The 21,348-nt window shown below is 41.6% G+C and overlaps 1 protein-coding gene across 5 annotated transcripts in view; it reads right to left on the bottom strand.

The window, feature by feature from the left end:
• Positions 1-12,074: 12,074 nt before the first annotated feature.
• si:dkey-25e12.3 (adenosine 5'-monophosphoramidase HINT3) overlaps positions 12,075-21,348 on the bottom strand; it is a 49,275-nt gene continuing 40,001 nt past the window's right edge. For 3 of the 5 annotated variants that reach the window (XM_048250273.1, XM_048250274.1, XM_048250270.1), the window contains exons 4-5: positions 16,007-16,133; positions 15,625-15,686 (exon numbers count right to left, since the gene is read on the bottom strand). In XM_048250273.1, the coding sequence (XP_048106230.1) occupies positions 15,636-15,686; positions 16,007-16,133 (178 nt within the window). In that variant the 3' untranslated portion in view covers positions 15,625-15,635. Of the gene's footprint in view, positions 13,290-13,882; positions 14,417-15,624; positions 15,687-16,006; positions 16,134-21,348 lie in introns of those variants that run through there. The other 2 variants (XM_048250272.1, XM_048250271.1) reach the window with 2 other exon arrangements.

Here is a 21,348-nt window from a genome sequence, read left to right as displayed (position 1 = left end):
AGAAACATTTTCAACTGGAGCAAAACGATGCATGTAGTTTCTGCACGTCACATGAAACACAATTGAGACAATAGATTGACCATATTGGACAACTGCAAAGCCTTATCATAGGCATGTTACATTGACAAATGACAAATTACGCAGTCGTTTTTAAAATTTTAAAGGTCTCATCGTTTTTTCATTAATTTTGCAGTGGTCTGTAGTATTGATGAATGCCCTGTGAGACGGTTTTGGTGAAAAAAATGCTCCTGCGTCTGTTTCATGCTGTTCTAGTTTGGTGGGGAACAAATTGAAGCAACAACTTGACCATTGGACAACCCTACCACTAAACCTTTCCATAAGCCTGCAACGTTTATGACATAAAAAGTGGAATATGAACGCATTTCATATGACAATTAAACGGAGCTGTGTCTGTTCGCGATTTGACTGATTCTTGAGAGCGAGGAGCAGGATATTTGCACCGCTCAGCCCTGTTCACTAGCTCTGATTCGGAGGCATATCACATAGACCTATGTAAAGATTATAAAAACTGATTATTTTTCGATTCATGGAACGTTTCTTATTATTTTTTTTAATGCGTTCTGCGGAGAAGGGAGACTGGCGTTGGTCACGGTTTGGAATGAAAGGGAGAAAACAGGACAGAGTAACACGGTGGACTATTTTTTTTTGGACGACGTACTTAAAGCAACACCAAAGAACTTTCCCTCTGTCGCACGCATGCTATTTGTTTATCCAGCACCGGCTTTGCAAATAATGATGTCCACAGACAAGGTAGAATATGTTGCACGATTTATGAAAGGACGATGTATTGCGACATCAGATGCAAGTGAAATTTGTAGTTTATTATGTCTCATTCCATTGAACTACAGATCCGCTACCCGATCTGGCAAACTTACATAGTTATAGCCGATAGAGGGCCGTGAAGCGAATGCAGAAGTGCCGTTCACCCTGTTACAAGTTGATGAATGACTGAAACGATTTTGGAAACATTATTTAAGGTACAAAAAACTCTTTGGTGTTGCTTTAAGGCGGCAGGCCTGTTTTGCAAAGGCGGCCGCCTTGACTGCAAAGTGCTGCGGGAAACCCTGAGGTATGAAATATATGTCTTATTGACCTTGTTGTTTCTATGAACATGAATTGTTGCTTATAGCAACATCTACTTAGTCGAGGCATAAAGACCCCTGGATATCTTCATTAAGTACTTAACATGTGAACTAGCTGATTAGCCTAATTAGCTCGTGTCGTGGAAATCATCCACTTCCCAAAACCTCCAATCCAACTAGCACTCTGATGTCAAAGACCCGAAGGAGAACACCAAGACGAGAGAAGCTGAAGACTGTTGATCCTTTATTCACCGTATTGCAGTGATAATACAATCCAAACAGCGTCAGGACTGGACCGTCAGGCAATAGAGTGATGAGTGGCAGCTGCTACCCTGATGAGATCTGATCTGAATGTGCCTGAGCTCTCTCTTTTATGCTCTCAGGGCCTGAGAGGCGTTCCTATCCCCAGGAACGTCACCAGGCCCCTTTTAGCCAATCAGAACGTTTTGGGACTTGAGATATTGGTGGAAACTCCTCATATAAACATTAAAAAATGTGTGTTGCTAGGCAGAATACATGTGTCCAGGTTCTATGTGTAATCTGTTGCCAGGCAGGGTACGTTTTGATTTGGTTCTATGTGTCACTTCAACTTTGGTTTCACTTCCTCTCTCTGGAAGGTCCCTGCCTTTCCTCTTCTGCTAGCCCCTTCTATTTCTGCCCTTCTGGTAAGCACCTTTCTCTCCCAGGCCCTGTCTTGTTTACTTCCACTCTTAGCCTTTGACAGTCCAGTCTCATGACTTCCAGTAAATGTTGCATAACAGCTGCACAAACAATGTTCTCATAGTAAATGGAAGGTCTCCTTAATAAACCAGTACACACACAAGTATTATTATTATCATGTCTAGATAAAATCACCACACTCGCTTGCCACCACTGGCTAGACACTGCAGTCAAAAGGTTAGCGGTTTGGCCGTCACACCCCGAGGCGAAATTTCGCTGGCTGAAAATCGCGAGGTGTTTCGCTGTTTAAAAAAACACACCGTAAGTTGTGGTTCTAAGCAGCAGCAACTGTGTAAACCTCCAGTCATCAGAGACAAGAAAGCCTGTCACGCCTCCTCTACCAGATGAACCGGTTACAAGTCCGAGGCGCTAACCAGTAGGCCTAGGCTGCCCCCGATTTGCGCCCAAACTCAACACATTCCCCAAACCTTCCATCTTAGCTAAGCCAACTTGCTGGCGAACTTTCCATATTAGCAGAGAATGTCTAAGGGGAGACCTTCCACTCTCGGAAAACTTCCGTTTTCTGAACTGGTTGCAGTTCCTTCTCTGGTTCCACGTGAGGGCGCTCGTCCACGAGTGCAGAATGAATGGAGATCTATTGAGCTGTACTCCTCAATATCCACTTTTCTCGGGATATAATTTTTTGCAAGTAATTTGAGTATTGTATTCGAAAGGGGAGGCAAAGAAAATACACTTGGTTGAGTATTATATTTTTTAAAGTCACTTAATTGTTCTAAAAAGCCTTTCAAACGTCTCAATGACATCAGTCTTTAGCACAATTAGTGATGGGGACAAGACCACCTATGCAGAGTCCGAGACAAGACCGAGTCTTTGAAGGGTCGAGACCGAGTCCGTTGGTTTTCAAATACAGTCGAGACCGAGTCTTTGAGGAAGCAAGTCCAAGTCGTGACCGAGTCCTTTAGGAGTCGAGACCAAGACCATAATAAACATGTCAGTTTTCATATTCATGATTTAATATAATCCCAGTTTATAATCAACAGTCCAGGCCCAGGCTTGGAATTTCACTATTTTAGGGGCAAGACCACTTGGCCTTCAGTTGGGCATATTTGGTGGGGGGCACCAAGGCCAAAGTTAACTGTACAGTAGTAAGCTATAAAAATAAATAAGTTGTATTTAGCCTATTCACAGCAGTAGACCTGCATCACTGTATGAAACATTACAAAAACATGAAACATGACATATTACATAGAACTGTAAATCATCTGATCATCTAATATGTAGATGTCTAGGCTATATTTAATATTCATATTTATTTTATATTTGGCTTGTTATGGAATCATGTATTGAACAATTTAAGCACAGCTCAGTTTTAAGAAACTCAAATTGCCTAAATGCATGCTTAGCATTTTTTGATCATTAAGACTCCTTTCACAAACTCTTAGTCAGCTGTATATCCTCTGACTTTAATGTTTACCTATATCTAGGCAATATTTGTAACATTTATTTTGTATTGGCCTGTTATGAAATCATGTACAACGATTTAAACACATTTTGAAACCTAAAGACCAAAGTTGGGAGACATCAATGTAGACCTTGCTGCAAATTACATTTTTAATTTAACCGGAATACTCTGGAACGGCTTACTGTACAGGGGACTGCTTTACACCTTTGTGTTCGGTAAGATCTGCTGTTTATTCTGATATATGGTTTGTCATGTGTTGAAAAAGGGTTCGTGAAGTATGCCACCGAGATGAATGGGTAGGGAGATGGGCATAGCACCTTATGTAGACATTATGATTAAATTGAATCATATTGTTTACTTTTCTCGCGAACCGTTCACCACAGCAATTAGCCGCTAACATCGTTTAAAAGCTGAGAAAAAGCTCTTTCATGTGATGTGATACATGTGTCTGTGTGATGAGTAGGCATAGCGATCGCAAGTATTTCAACTGAGAAGAATGGGTGAATTTGGACGCACTTTCTGTCTTGCCATGTGCTGTCATTTTCTCCACTGTGTAAGACTGAATTGGTTTGCGCTGTGAAGATTATTTTGACAGGCCATAGGCTAAATAAAAATCGCTATTAAACGGACGCAAAGCAGAATATTGAAAGAAGGAGGCACCAAGGCCAACGCAAGGGGCAAAGACATGGCCGCAGTGAAATTCCTACCCTACAGATATGGCGAAGAACTCGAGCGATAAAACATGCATACGGGCGTATTATATTATTTCACACTCGTAAATATTCACTGCGAGCGCGCAAATACTCTCTGCGCGCACGCACTCAGAGGAAACTGCTCCCCGACCGAGGAAAAATATGCTGCGAGCGAGGAGGAATCTGACCAGCGCTCACTCGAAAATCATTCAGCTCTCTCGAAGTTGATTTCTGCTCGCACAAAGTGATTTTCTGCTCTACTTGGGGGCGGTAACCAGGTTTGGTACTAGCTCTGCTGTGATTGGCCGTGTTTAAAGAGTGAAATTTGATTGACAGCCCTCCTCAGTCGAAGAAGACAACCAGAGACGAATCTTGAGAGACAGACAACGGCATCTGGCAGTGGGCAGAGGTTTCTTCAGGTAAGAATCCTTGTGGCTGAATTCGGGCATTTGTGATGACCGAAAAACTGTGGCTTGTGTAAAATTTCATCTGAGTATGTTTCTGAGAAATATGTTAGTGTAGCTTAACTTCAACATTCGTCTTCTTTGTATAGTCTAGAACGTTATTACTTAGTCTGTAATGTTAACCGCTAGCGACTAGCTAACGTTAACTTTAGTTAAGCTTAGAATCTAGCTCCATGTCTGGCTGGCTGCTGGCAACAATAGAGTGGCGAAGTCCCGCCCCTTCCGTTTGCCTCCATGGGACCTATCTTTCAAAAAAAATTGAACGGCAGTCTATGGCGAAAAAGAAATTATTTTCTGGTCCCGGTTGACTTGTGCCTTGAACTACCCATATGATGTTTGTCAATTCATATAAATTCATGTAAAGACATTTGCAGTTTGTCTCGTAACTATTGAATTACAACATTGTGAAAGATCGTAATTCCAAGGACTACAAACCCATCAGTCAGCTTAGTGACGTTAGCTCATTCACAGCCACACTAGATTGTACAAGCATACCAGCAACAGGTCTTAATTGGGCTTTCCTTGCAAGAAAAATACCATGAGTCAGAGGATTAAACACATCAGGTAAGTTGTATTCGTCCATAGACTGTACATTACATACTGTTAAGGACATAGCAGGCAGCAAGATGCAACCGCTAACTAGCATAACAGCTCTTATCGCTTCATTACGTTGGTGACGCATACATCGCTCGAGACGAGAGATGTAGTCCACTGAGTGGATTCGCACAAAACCAACATAACTTTTTGAAGTCTATCGAACAACAGTACTTTCTTGACGTGAAAAATTATCTTTTAAATTCACACACATCATATGTGAAATTCGTGGGCACAATTCAAGCGGGACCAAAAATAATTGTTATCTCTCCATTAACTCCGCTCATAATTTTTTGAAAGATAGGTCCCATGAACCCGAAGTAGAAGGGCGGACTTCGCCCAATCTATTAGAAGGTCATTAGGCTATTCGCCCATGTCTCACTTAAACGTTCTGGAAGCTTAAAAAGCCAGGCTAAGGTTGTAATCGCTGTAGCTACATTCTGTTACACTGTAGGCTACCACGCACTGTATCGTTACAGTAACGTGAACAGTTACAATTTGTCGAAGAGAAAAATGGCTTGGACAACAAGCCTTGACTACTTATCAGCATTTACGATGATGGATTTTGAAAAGTGGGCTGATGAGGGGAATCGGATCCCAAGATCAGTGCTTTTAAAAGGACATAACAATTGGATAGAGGGCTACATCACCCGATATTCAAGGTAAAGTTGAATGATTGGTGTGCTATCAGCTAACGCCAACATTTAGCAACATTGAACGCTAACATTAACTTCAGAATTGATGTTATTTTGATTTTCTATGTTATAGGGTACACACGCTACTAAAGTAGCCTCATTGTAAAGGCACTAAATACTATGTTTTATATAAGGCAAAATGACATTCTGCGTTGAAGTATTTGTGACAAGGTTACTATAGCTAAGCCAAGCTTTTTTTCAGTCAGGAGAGACGAGGCAGGCAGTGTTGTGAGGGCCAAGTCATTTCGTTCAATGAGAAAAAACGAACCCCCATACAATGTACAGGTATTTGGGTAGAAGACAAATAAGTGTTCAAGTTCACGTTCATGTAATCAGTGATCAATGTGATCATGGAGAATCATTAGGGTAGCCTAATGTTAATATTATCCAAGAGTTTCAAAGGATTACCAGTCTAGTTGTAAAGATATCATAATAATTATTTTTGGTAGCCTAGCTTCAAGGCATAGTCTAACCACAGCTCTGGACTATTTGATTAAATTGAATAGTTTTACTTGTAATTATGGTTGGCAGAGTCTTTAATTGTAATGTTGTTTAACTTGTTTCTTTTCTGCTCCTGTAGATTGATTTTCCATCTGAAGGTCCATTTATTGGACAGTCAGTGTGTAACTGCAAAGCTGGCCAGGGACACTGTAACCATCAAGTTGGACTGCTGTATACACTGGCACATCTTCTAAAGCTACAGTGCAAATCTGTCCCCCCTACAATTAGTAAAACCTCACTCCCACAGAAATGGCATGTTCCTCCACGCACATTCTGCCTGACCCCAAAAGCAATTAACACTATGAAAATATCCAAATTAAAGCCACCCACAGTTTGCCCACCCCCAAAGAAATACAAAAGATGTGATGGTATCCTACCCAATCTATATTGCCCAGTTCCAGTCCCCCTACCAAGTGACCAGTTAAAAGACCTTAAAAGCAACTTAGCTGCCATTGGAAGCAACAGCCAAATGTAGCCTACTGTTAGCCGCTGAAAGACATCCAGTGGATAAGGTTGCCACAGAACTTGGAGACGTACCCCTTGGTTCAGTCCTGTCCCACCTCCACTACCAATGTCCATCACCCACCCTTTCCTCTGCCGCCAGTCATGTCACTACGTCACTGCTCTCACTGAAAATGAGAGCAGATTCTACAGTGGAATGACTGTCACACTCTCTGATGCAGAGACTCTTGAGATGGAGACAAGGGGACAGAGCACAAATAACACCTGGCACCGCGTCCGATCTCAGCGCCTCACATCCTCCATATTCAAGAGGATTGTGTCGAGGGTTGCCGACTTCGACACCTTAGCGGCACACCTGAACAAGCAGAAGAGGGCGGTGCAGACGCAAGCTATGAAAAGGGGATTGGAGTTGGAGCCTGTGGCTGCGGCGTTATACGAAGAGGTCACAGGTAATGTGACATTACCTTGTGGCTTTGTCCTAAATCCACATGCCCCCCATTTAGGTGCCTCACCAGATCGCAAGGTGGTCGACAGGTCTGGGCTCCTTCAGGGGCTTCTGGAGATAAAGTGTCCAGATGTGGATAGTTTTGTTGAGTGTAGATACCTATGCGCAGGATCAGAAGGTTTTACTCTTAAACACAACCATGAATACTACCATCAGGTAATGGGACAAATGGGCATCACTGGGATGACCTGGTGGGATTTTTTTGTCTATTGCACCAAAGACTACCACCTGGAGAGGATCCGTTTTGTCTATTGCACCAAAGACTGCCACCTGGAGAGGATCCGTTTCGTCTATTGCACCAAAGACTACCACCTGGAGAGGATCCGTTTTGATGCAGGCAAATGGGAGCAGATGAAGACAAAGTTGGACATTTTTTTCTTTGAGCATTTTCTGCCCTGTGTAAATAAAAGCTTCTACGATGGGCATTTTCTGCCTGCCCTGTGTAAATAAAAGCATTTTCTGCCTGCCCTGTGTAAATAAAAGCTTCTACGTTTGTGTTAACCCCAAAACAAATAGTTGACAATGTTTTAAAATGGTTAATACACTGTTTATTAGTGCAAATTGTTCAGTACACAAATTATTTCAGTTATGTGTTCATATTTTATGATAGAAAAAAAATATATACATGGATTCATATGATCTAATGTGGAAACTACAATCTTACATCACATGTTGAGACACATTCTAGTGTAAAAATACACATTCTAGTACGTAAAGATCCAGTATGAACAAATCTTCCAGTGTGTAAAGAGACATTCCAGCATGAAAAAACATTTCACTATGAGAACTCTTCATTTAACCCTATATTCAATCTATCAATCAATCGGTCATTTTTCTAATGTGGGTGAGTGTGTGTGTATGTGCGTGCGTGCAAGATGTCTGACAGTGTTGTAAATGCATGTTAAACAAGATTAAAAGATAGGTCCCTGAAAGTTAGTAAGTAGAGCACAAACAGTCCATAACTGGTTAACTGAACCACACAGTGAAAGGGGCATGACGCCATCAAATATATGATACTCTTTAATACGCCTGATTGCCCTCTCTACGTGAATCCTCAAGCGGGCAATCTCTTGTGTGTGTAATTTCTTCTTTGGAGAACTGCCCACTTTGGAGAACTGCCCCAAGAAATCCCTTATCTGCCATGACTTCGTCTCCTGGCTGTAAGAGGTTGAGAATGCCAGACTCTTTGGTGATTTCTTTATCTGAGATGGAACCTGCATACAGATTGCTGACTAGGCTAATAGAACCAAAAGGAGTAATGCCAATCAATGACTTTAGTGTTGTGGTACCCTTGTAATGGGAGTATGTGACCGAAATTCAGAACCTTTGAGCTTGCCGTTTGAATATGGATCTCGGTACAGTCTAGCACTACCCGTGTGTTGGGGAATGTCCTTTTAAAGGATGGTGGCATCATTTCATTAATAGCCTCTCTACTTGGCTATATTGGCAGTGTGCTTAGCATGAAGAACAAGTAGTTCCCCCATGTTATGCAGGTCCTACTGACTGTCGTTGGTGATATGCTAAACCGCACAGCTAAATCAACAGCAAAAAAACCTCGCCGTACACGACAAAGGAAAAGAAAAAACTGGTCAAAGAGACATAGGTGCTGGGCATGGATCCCCGGTTTCACAATGTGGTCTTCCAGTGTAAAACATTATCAACTGTGGCTCACACTGGAAACGTTGGAGATTAAACTGCTCCCGTCTCAAACTTTGGTTTTCCTCCTCCAGACGGGCAATCTCTCTCTTTGCCACTTCAAGCTGTTCTTCCACAGACAAGGAGTTCACCACATAGTCATGGTCAGGCACTGCCTCTGAAACCTGTATGGAACTGTGTGAGAAAAAGACAAAAAGGACATGAGATTACAAATATATAAACATATTATTTAGGCATTTCATAAAACCATGCAATAGATACATAGAGCACAAACAATAGTCTCAGTCATCAGCTTGTGTAACTGATCCTACCATTTCATTTACCATAAAATAGGCCTACCAACTTGATCAAAGTAACATGTGTTAGTATTATTGATAAATGCAATCCAGCAGCCCTGTAGATTACCAGGTAACTCACTTTTCCTCATCATGCAGAGGCCTATCTGAAATGTTTTCCTCACCAATGTTACCAGTATCACTAAAAACAAATAAACACATATGTATGTATATATATATATATATTTAACAATAATAAGAACAGTATTCAAGATCTTTGTTCAATTATCTCCGGCAGTTCCTACTTAAACATCAAAGTTTAAGGTTTAAAAAATGACTGGCTACTAACAAAAGTTTTGCTCCAAACAGGATCCCTATATACAGCTTTTACTAACGAATACCAAATGCTTCAGTGCTTAGTTATGCTTACAAATACCAATGATTATAGTTAACATCTTTATCATAGCTTAAATAGGCATGAACATGGCTAATGTCAGATGATGGTTACCTTTGGTGGCGCTTTTGAATGACCCTTCTGACTTTTCATTTTGACACCATGAAAACAGAGACGGCACACTCCCACTCTTCAGTTTTTTTAAACCTACGAGTGACCTAACGATGCAATCATCGGTGAAATGTATGGAGCACACCCTTGTATTGTCTGTAATCTGAGATGAGAGACGGGTTAATGTCAGTACAGTCATGTAGCCTAAATGATTTACTTGTAAAGATAACTGTCAATGTTAGCTATCATTATCATTAACGTTATGTTTACGATGGTGGTTCTTAGCTAACGTTAACATTAGCTAGCTCTCCTTGAATTGCTTCATAGTTACCTGAAAATGTGGTCCAACGTCACGTTTTATTTTTACTATCCACTGCCGACGGATGTCTGTGTCTCTTGGAAAACGATAAAAAGATAATTCTTTGTTCCGTCAATGATAAGAATTACAGCCCGGTACACAGCAGTAAGTACCATAAGACATCACTCCTCCGCATTAATTTTATCCATTCACGTTCACTCACTCACAGCAACAATGTTTCGAACTCTCTACCACCTCAGCCTCGTTTTCGCGCTGAAAATGTTCAAAATGGCGCTCATGTGACATGGGCGAATTGTAACGGTGTGTTTCCACACAACGAAATTTTGCGTCGCTCTCACTGAGGTTGAATGGAGACGAAATTAGATCCCTAGTTGGGCTTAAATGAAAGTTTTAATCGCCCGAGGCAGGCTTAAAACAAAGTTGGCCAAAGTTTAACTTTATTTAAATGAGGACCATTCGAGAACCAATCAGGTCTGCGTCTTTGTTTGGAGGCGGGAGTTACAAAAAAGTCTGACCAAGATGGCGGAGACTACCTGAGCTGTAACACAAACATTTGTATGTGATTAAAATGTTTCTACACAAACATTGCCACTTGTATCAACACGAATTGTGGTTTATATGCCACACGAACTTAGTCAGAGCACATACACCACTAAATAGACCACTATATATGTTTAAGCACTCGATCTTTTTAGCTAGCTGACAGGCTTAAATGCTAGTATTTTTAGGACATTGGATTGCATTGTAAACCTAGCTAGACAGCTAGGCTACATGCTGCAACACAGGTATGAAATATATTATGTCTTATTGACCTTGTTGTTTCTATGAACATGAATTGTTGTTTATAGGCAACATAGTCTTAGTCAAGTCATAAAGACCCCTGGATATCTTCATTAAGTACTTAAACGTTTGAATTAGCTGATTAGCCTAATTAGCTCGCTTGCCACCACTGGCTAGACACTGCAGTCAAAGGTTAAGCGGTTTAGCCGTCACGCCCCCCGAGGCGAAATTTAAGCTGGCGAAAATCGTAGGTGTTTGGCTGTGTGGAAACACACCGTTAGGTGAACGTGCATATTCTGTTTGTTAAATTAGAGAAAGAAACATTTCTGAGAAATATGTTAGTGTAGCTTAACATCAACATTAGCCGTATGTAGCAGGGTTAATTATGCTTCCCTGAATTTCCCCATCGTTTCTACAAGTTCTATGGACATATTTTGTAGTTTCCCACGCCTCTGAGGTACAGTAGGTTGTAGGGGGGTGTGGCTTGGGTGTGGCAGGGGTTGGTTCCCGCGCTGAAGACCCCTTAAGTGTTCATGTAGCCCCCTCCTCTGCCTCTTTTGCTACTGTCCTGAGGCAGAGGTATGTGGAGTCTTGCATACAATACATCATATCTTTTATATACTTGTATTGTGCATTTTTCACAAATAACTGTTTTCTGGTGTTGCACACCTTATATGCGAGTTACGTTTGTTTAATCACTGTTTTTATGTTAACTCGTTACACAATGCATATTACCTCAGTTTTACATGCTACAGTCTGCTAACGTGGCTGCAGGTGTAAAATACTGTGACGCGACTGGCTCGCTCCCTGCCTGATTTGTGTTTGTTTTGTCATATATTCCAGAGAGCAATAAATATTAAAGCAAAGGTTGGTTGTGGCGTCCATCACTATTCCACTACAACACAACGCAGAGTGATCGAGGGAGGGGAGAGACAACCTCTGTTACACGTAGTCTAGAACGTTATTACTTAGTCTGTAATGTTAACCGTAGATAACGCTAGCGACTATAATGTTAACTTTGAGATTTGATTGACAGATCTCCTTTCAGAAAGCCCGGGAAGTTCCTGAAAGGCGTTTCAACTCAGGCAGGATAACCTGGATTGAATCAAGTATTTGCAATAGATGAAAATATGTTTCTGAGAAATATTTTGTGTAGTGAAGTAAACTTAATAATCACCATTAGTCTTCGTGCATTCTATCTAGCTAACGTTAACGTTAACTTTTCAGCTCTTTAGGCTAACTGAACTATTGTAAGGTGTACCTGATTCCATGGTACTTTGACATTTTTCATACATTTATATGGAGCAACCTACGATTCAGTAGGCCTAGCTGTCTATTCCAGACATGGTTAGCATTCTGATCAAACATGAATGCATTTCAGACATTTAGAGTGGCCTTTTATTGTGAACAGTCCAGGGCACATCTGTGCAATACTTGTCATTACATCTTTTCATAAGTCACACATGGAAAGTAGTTGTATTATGCCTTTAAATCAGCAGGTTTTGGTTGAATACAGATTGGATAATTAAAGAATATGGCATCAGTGACTGGCTATTGATTGACTGGACCTTGGCCTACCTGTTAATAACTACCTCAATAGGGTGTAGATATGAGCTTACACTGTTCCACTGAAAACACAAAAATACAAGAAATGGTTATTCTACAGAACTTTGAATACACCAAATTTGGTTTTGCTTATTGCCTGCATAAACAGGACATAGTTGAATATGCCTGTCCTGTCCCCATTCAGCTAAGTGTTGTGTGAGTTTGTTCATTATAAATATTGGGAGCATTTCTTTAGCTTAATTTGTGAGCACTTGTTCATAGTTTGCAGTAAGTTCAAGGATGTGACATATACCAATATTTCTGTTTTCAGATCTGGAACATTTTGAAATCCTACCAGATGAGGCACAAGTCATTGAGCAGTGGCAGCTTCTGACTTCAAGGACTTTGTTCACCAGCAGACCCCTTGATGATTACCTTTATTTACAGTATTTGCATCTGTCAGTCTTTAAAGTGATCTAATATGTATTGACTATGTACTAGCTTAGTACATATTAGTTTTTGTTATTTTAGTTTCACAAATTCAGTGGTTACCTGTAATGCTCAAGATATACAAGTAAAAAAATCACTTTTACTTCTGCATCTGGGTCTTCAATTCAACCTACTGACTGAAGCTGACGGATTTGTATAAATGTTTTTGAGAGCACAGGCAAATTGGTTTGGCATGAGTTTTAATGTGTGAAATAATATAGTATGCCCGTATGCATGTTTTATCGCTCGAGTGCTTTATGGCACTTTTCTATCGCCATAGACAGACGGCAGTATCTTTGCGGATGTCATTTTCAAATAATGCCTGTCAACATTGCATTTTATTATTATTGTTGTTGTTATGTGTTGTGTGTGTTTTTTAATATAAACATAAAAAAATGCGTTGGTCTTGAGGACTCGGTCTGAAATCTCCTCCTGAAAGAGTCCTTCTCCCACTATGGTGCAAGTCTTTGAAGGAACAAGTCCGAGTCGAGTCCGAGACCACACTCGAGTACTACATCACTGAGCACAATGCTAGCATGTAATGGGCAACAATGACCCAACCTGTAAGAAATGAAAAGGGCATAAGTACTCATTCATTCAACTTTTGACCCATAACCCATGACCCATGTTGAAGTTATACAAACTATAATCAAATCTCAGATTTCTCAACGACAATCAGGTGAAAGAGACAAATTTAGCCGTCTAGCTCCATTGACACCCATTCATTTTGCACTCATGGCGATCGCCCCCAGTGGAATTCTGGTGGAACTGCAACCAAAATTCGGCACAATGGGACTTAATATGGCGTGGTTTCGTGTTGAAGCAACAGCACGTAGACTAGCCTACAGGAAAGCTGCTGCGCATGAACTCATTCGGAATATTTTGAAAACGTAACAACTAGATATTCTGTCTAATCATTTTGTAGACGAAAATGAGAAGACTTTATCACTCAGACTTTATAAAAGAGATTTTATCTTAGTTTTTATTTCTTGCAAAACATTTTAGTCTCGTCTTTTTTCGTCAACAATAATGCATCTTAAGATAGTCTTAGTCAGTGTTTCAGGACATCAGTGCAGTCTCGTCATCGTTTCGTCATGGAAAAAAAGGTCGTTGACGAACATATTTCCTCTCGTCTGATTAAATGAACACTAGGACAGACTCCATGTGTTTTATTGTCAGTGAATGAAAAGCTTCTAGGCACAGAGGCATGTTAACATGAACAGGCACATAATATATTATTAATATTATTATCAGTTTAGAGGCACATAATATATTGTCAATATATTTCATCATTTTATACATCTCCCTTTCATGTCACTCCTTAAGGGCTTTTCAGGTCGTTTCTGTCTGAGGGAAAATGTCTGAGTCACTCAGTGTGTGTGTGTGTGTGTGTGTGTGTTAGCAGTTTGTAGTGTTGTTCTGTCTGAGTGGGCATCTATCCAGGGCGTCCGTACGAGTCTCTGCTCAGGAGAGTTCCCACTGAAGTTCTAGTTCTAGTGTGGGATCCGCGCAGTTCCTTAGTGGTGAGGTTTGGGAAAGGAGGGACTAGTGTGGGATCTGCTCGGTTCCTTAGCGGTGAGGTTTGGGAAAGGAGGGACTAATGTGGGATCTGCTCGGTTCCTTAGCGGTGGGTTCTAGTGTCATTTGACCCGGTTCTGAGATTCCAGCTGTTTCAGAAGGTTCTCCACCTGCGGTGACACACACACCCAGAGACAACATGTGAAGGACTCACTCACACACACACCCAGAGACAACATGTAAAGGACTCACACACATGCACACACACACACACACACACACACGATGCGCGGATGGGCTATTATTTCAACCGTAACCGCATCCATCCGCACCAACGTTTTTTGACCAATTTTCAAAACCGCACCCGCCCGCCCGCCTGTTTTAATGTATATGGGTGATGCGTTTGATTGGTTCAACCGCCACCCGCCCGAATTTAATTAAAATATTATATTTCTTCACGTCATCCGCCCGATCCGGAGTTTAACCGCGGAGTCCGCGGCTGTAACCGCGAACTGCGCATCTCTAACACACACCCAGAGACAACATGTAAAGGACTCACACACACACACACACACACCCAGAGACAACATGTAAAGGACTCACACACACACACAGAGACATGTAAAGGACTCACTCACACACACACCCAGAGACAACATGTAAAGGACTCACACACACACACAGAGACATGTAAAGGACTCACTCACACACACACCCAGAGACAACATGTAAAGGACTCGCGTATACACACACACACACACCCAGAGACCCAGTTCCGAGATTCCAGCTGTTTCAGAAACCTGCGTGAAGCTGGCCCCCCATGTTATTAAAAAATGATTAAAAACACTGCTATTCGTTTGTGCTACGTTTGTGCCGTACAAATTATCGTTTGTGCTGTTAAGGGTTTTAAGTAATTAAACTTTACATTTTCTGGCCAGTGATGTCACTCAGCCCCCCATACTTGTTCAAATTTCCCCAAAATAGTGTCAATCGTTTGTGCTCATTTGTGCCGTTAAAAGTAACATTTGTGCTACTATGTTTTTTAAGATATTCCACGTTATTTGTTACACGTGTGACGTCATCCAGCCCCCCATCAATGTCCAAATCTTTCCAAAATGGTCTCAATCGTTTGTGCTAGGTTTGTGCTGATTTGTGCCGTCAAAAGAAACATTTGTGCTACTATGTTTTCTAAGTTATTATGGTTTATTTATTACGCGTGTGACGTCACCAGCCCCCCATCGATTGACACTATTGATGTGTCTGAGGGGGCTGAGTGACGTCACTGGCCAGAAAATGTAAAGTTTAATTACTTAAAACCCTTAACAGCACAAACGATAATTTGTACGGCACAAACCGGCACAAACGAACAGCAGTGTTCTTAATCATTTTTTAATAACATGGGGGGCCAGCTTCACGCAGGTGTTTCAGAAGGTTCTCCACCTGCGGTGACACACACACACAGAGACAACATGTGAAGGACTCACTCACACACACACACCCAGAGACAACATGTAAAGGACTCACACACACACTCAGAGACAACATGTAAAGGACACACACACCCAGAGACAACATGTAAAGGACTCACACACACGCACACACACACTCACACACCCAGAGACAACATGTAAAGGACTCACTCACACACACAAACACACACACACACACAGACAACGTGTAAAGGTCTCTCTCACACACACACAATCACCACCCCTCAGAATACACATCACTAATGTCGCTTCGACCCCTCTGGAACGTACTGTTAGGAACCAGAAGGACTGCGGTCCGTAGAACCGGAGGGACCTGGAACTCAGCTGAGTGGCGGGAGCGAGAACGTGGAGGTGGAGATGAGGAACCGAGGAGAACGGAGGCATGTGGAAGCCCAGTCTGTGGACACACATACACACACGTGCCACACACCATCTGTTAATCATCATTAACACAGAGACATGACCAGTGAGCCCAACAGAGATAAACTGTGACTTAAAACACACACACACACACACACGAAGGGCCTATTGAGATGGCAAGCGTGGTGTATATTCCGTCTGTGTTCAACGACTGCTGCATCATGTGCATCACATGGTCACACACTCTACCATGTAGAACCATATCATGGTCACACACCAGCGTTGTATAAAGTACTAGAAAGCAATACTTGAGTAAAAGTACAAGTATCATACTAGAAAAAGACTTTGGTAGAAGTGAAAGTTACCTTTTAGAATATTACTTAAGTAAAAGTCTTAAAGTATCTGATACTGTACTTAAGTATCAAAAGTAATTTCTGATATTTAATGTAGTAAAAAGTATTTGAAGTAAACATAAAAAGCAAGCGGTTTTATTTTGAACTTTTATTGTGAACTTTATTTTGGCTTTTTTATAGTAAAGCATAAAGCATATTCAGGGTTCCCAGGTTAGGTTAATCTCACTCATCAAGAAATTTCACTTTTGTATGAACTTCAGGTAAAAATGAAAAATAAATAACATTTCTTTTTTTTTTTTTTTTAAATGACCTGCTTGTAGGGAGAACATTTTGGTCATGTGGTATGAGCATTTCTAGGGCTTACTCCCCAGGTCACCATCTCACTCACACACACACACACACACAGGCCACCTATGTCCAGCAGCTACTAATATGCCAGTCATTAGTTGAAACTGAAAAGGTGTCTGTTCATCTTCACAAGAAGCTGGTTTTCAAAGTTGCCAGAATTCAGTGCCCGGGAGTTTCAGGCCCAAGACCGGCCCACCTTTTCCATAGTGGTGGAAATTGGATAAATGAAGCAACGTTTCAGCTATTACTATCCTGTAGTTTTTATTAGTACCATGGTTCAACAAATGTGTAAAGGTTAAATAATAATTCACTTCAACTGAGACGTTAATAAAAAATATTCCACAAGTTAACAAAAACAGAAAGAAAGAAAGAAAGAAAGCCTTTGACATGTAGCTATCCCATGCGTCCACAAAGAGGCATATTGAACTAATGTTTAGGCTACATGTTTTTTGCATGGGTAGGCTATATTGTTGTTTGGTGATTTAGCCTACTCCTTTACTAGACCCACTTCTGAGTAAACAAGGCATATAGGTTTATCATGTAGGGTAATTGCTCTTTCTTACATTAAATAACTTTAATTTATCCTCTCTACTTGTCCCTGTAGTCATGGCCTTCTCATCACTAATTTCGGGCTCATCCTTTTCAGTGGTCGACTGGTTGATCTTCTGCTCAGTCTCTCCTGGCCTCTTTCTACCATCCATTCTTCCTGAAGCTTGTGTCTAGCCTACTGTAGGGCCGGCTCAGCTATCCGTATCTGAGAAAACGTTTTGGAAAAGACAGGCTATGTGGACCCAACCAACTCTTTTTGGGAGGGGAGAACTCCCTCACGTAGGCTACAACCCATGCAGAGGCATTGCATTGGTGTCATGCACAGAATGCGGAACGTGTCCTACTTTAAGAAAAGATAGACTAACGTGACAAATGTCAATATTTTTTTCCTCGACCAGCCCAAAAGTGAAGCGGCCCACCGGGAATTCTCCCGATTACCCACCCCGGTTCAGTCTTACTCTTCTTGGACTGATGCTAAATAGCCTTTCACAGGCCGCTGAAGAGGCAGGTAGCGGAGTGTTCAGCTACACAGAAGCTGCCAATGTACAGAAACATTTCTTGCAAATACGGCCACGGGTGTATGACGTTATCTTCACCACTACCCTGTTCACCGAGTTCACCACTATCGTCGGGGTGGTCGTCTATGATAACGGGAGGTCCTCCAGTAGGTGCTTGTGCTTCCATGGCGGTTTCAGTTGTGCGTCCTCCTCCCTCCTCCTTTAGCAACAAACAAGCGCTGAAATAGAGCGCAGAGCGTGCATAATGCAATCTAGGAGCAGTGATTCGCCAAACCTCCCTTATTGCAGTCGCACACATTTCTTCTAATTTTATGTTTTAGTAACGAGTAACGAAGATGCTTAGTGGAAATATAACGGAGTAAAAGTATACATTTTATCTAGGAAATGTAGTGGAGTGAAAGTAAATTTAAATAGCGAAGTAAAGTACAGATACGTGAAATTTCTACTTAAGTACAGTAACGAAGTATTTGTACTCCGTTACATTACAACACTGTCACACACACACACACTCTACCATAGCACCTTATCATGGTCACACACACACACACACACTCTACTATAGCACCTTATCATGGTCACTACACACACACACTCTACCATAGCACCTTATCATGGTCACACACACACACACTCTACTATAGCACCTTATCATGGTCACACACACACACTAGGGCTGGGATAAACAATTATTTTTTAAACGATTAATCTAGCGATTATTTTTTCGATGCATCGATTAATTTAAAGATTCATTTTTTCAGTCCGATTCGATTTCGATTCGATTATCAATTATCTCCCCATTAATTGACTAATAGCAATTTATACATGTTGATTTACATATCTGAATGAAAAAACATGAATTCCTTAATATTGCAATATATGTTTATTGCTCTTAAAATTCCAAAATAAAAGACTATACAAGTGCAAAGTAATGCATTCTTAGTCAGAGGTAGCATTCAATAAAGTTCAGTAGTGTATAGGTCTTAATTGAGTGCCTGTCACTTTAAGATGTTCCTGAGGGAACCCTTGCAATTGTAATACTTCACACAGTTAAAGGCTGCTGATGTGTGGATCAATTCATAACGTAGTTAGTTCAAATAACGGTTCTTACTACTTCTCCTTGGGACAAGCACTTTTGAGTCTTGGAAAACACTTTTCCATTTACATCGGGATTTTGCAAACATTCAGAGTCAATGAGCCCTGCATGAGTAACGAAATTGACAAGCAGCTGTAAGTAAGCATGCTAAACTCGACATCCAAACAGTATTCTAACGTTAGCTTTGAGATACTGCTTGATTTCATAACCTAACTTAGTTTAGTCTCTTCAATGTAACCTACTATGTTGTGATAAGACCTTAGCAGAGTTCACTTCAATGCAGCAGTTTTGAACAAATTTGCGCAGCATGGTCACGATGCTAAACGGATTTAATAGCAATTTAGCCAGACGTCTTCTATGCAATGCTTCTATGTGGCAACAACAATCCTTCAACAATCGTGAACATTTAGTTAAATGCACATGCAGAGGAGGGGCAGCGGGCTACGAGAGAGAGCGGGGCAGCGGGCTACGAGAGAGAGCGGGGCGGGGCAAGGAAAGGCTGTGTGAGTGAAAAGTGCAGCTCAATGAAAGGATTTTATCTTATCTTTAATTTAAATAGCAGGCCTACAACATAGAACATCAATGCGTGGTGGCCGGTTTTGATTTCGTGGCACCCCGCCACAGATTAGTCAACGTATGGGAAACACTGAAGGTGTAAAATTAAAAATATTTGGCTGCACGCGTTATGCTTGATGAATCGACGCTCATATTTTGCGTCGACGTCATCGATTACGTCGACGCGTTGTCTCAGCCCTAACACACACTCTACCATAGCACCTTATCATGGTCACACACACACTCTACTATAGCACCTTATCATGGTCACACACACACACTCTACCATAGCACCTTATCATGGTCACACACACACTGGGGCAGCCATGGCCTACTGGTTAGCACTTCGGACCGGAGGGTTGCCGGTTCGAACCCCGATCAGTAGGCACGGCTGAAGTGCCCTTGAGCAAGGCACCTAACCCCTCACTGCTCCCCGAGCGCCGCTGTTGTTGCAGGCAGCTTACTGCGCCGTGATTAGTGTGTACTTCACCTCACTGTGTGTTCACTGTGTGCTGAGTGTGTTTCACTAATTCACGGATTGGGATAAATGCAGAGACCAAATTTCCCTCACGGGATCAAAAGAGTATATATACACTATACTACTATACTCTACTATAGCACCTTATCATAGTCACACACACACTCTACTATAGCACCTTATCATGGTCACACACACACACACACTCTACCATAGCACCTTATCATGGTCACACACACACACACTCTACCATAGCACCTTATCATGGTCACACACACACACACTCTACTATAGCACCTTATCATGGTCACACACACACACTCTACTATAGCACCTTATCATGGTCACACACACACACACACACTCTTCTATAGCACCTTATCATGGTCATCACACACACACACACTCTCTACTATAGCACCTTATCATGGTCACACACACACACTCTACCATAGCACCTTATCATGGTCACACACACACACTCTACTATAGCACCTTATCATGGTCACACACACACACTCTACTATAGCACCTTATCATGGTCACACACACACACTCTACTATAGCACCTTATCATGGTCACACACACACACACACTCTACTATAGCACCTTATCATGGTCATCACACACACACACACACACTCTACTATAGCACCTTATCATGGTCATCACACACACACACACACACTCTACTATAGCACCTTATCATGGTCACACACACACACACTCTACTATAGCACCTTATGGTCATCACACACACACACACACACTCTACCATAGCACCTTAACATGGTCACACACACACACACACTCTACTATAGCACCTTACCATGGTCACACACACACACACTCTACTATAGCACCATATCATGGTCACACACACACTCTACTATAGCACCTCATCATGGTCATCACACACACACACACTCTACCATAGCACCTTATCATGGTCACACACACACACACACACTCTACTATAGCACCTTATCATGGTCACACACACACACACTCTACTATAGCACCTTATCATGGTCACACACACACACTCTACTATAGCACCTTATCATGGTCACACACACACACACACTCTACTATAGCACCTTATCATGGTCATCACACACACACACACACTCTACTATAGCACCTTATCATGGTCATCACACACACACACACACTCTACTATAGCACCTTATCATGGTCACACACACACACACACTCTACTATAGCACCTTATGGTCATCACACACACACACACACACTCTACCATAGCACCTTAACATGGTCACACACACACACACTCTACTATAGCACCTTACCATGGTCACACACACACACACTCTACTATAGCACCTTATCA

Source organism: Alosa alosa, chromosome 8 (assembly GCF_017589495.1).
Source record: "Alosa alosa isolate M-15738 ecotype Scorff River chromosome 8, AALO_Geno_1.1, whole genome shotgun sequence".
In the NCBI taxonomy this organism is placed as follows: domain Eukaryota; kingdom Metazoa; phylum Chordata; class Actinopteri; order Clupeiformes; family Clupeidae; genus Alosa; species Alosa alosa.
Note: the sequence above shows the minus strand (reverse complement) of the source record. Positions and strands in the feature narration are given on the sequence as shown.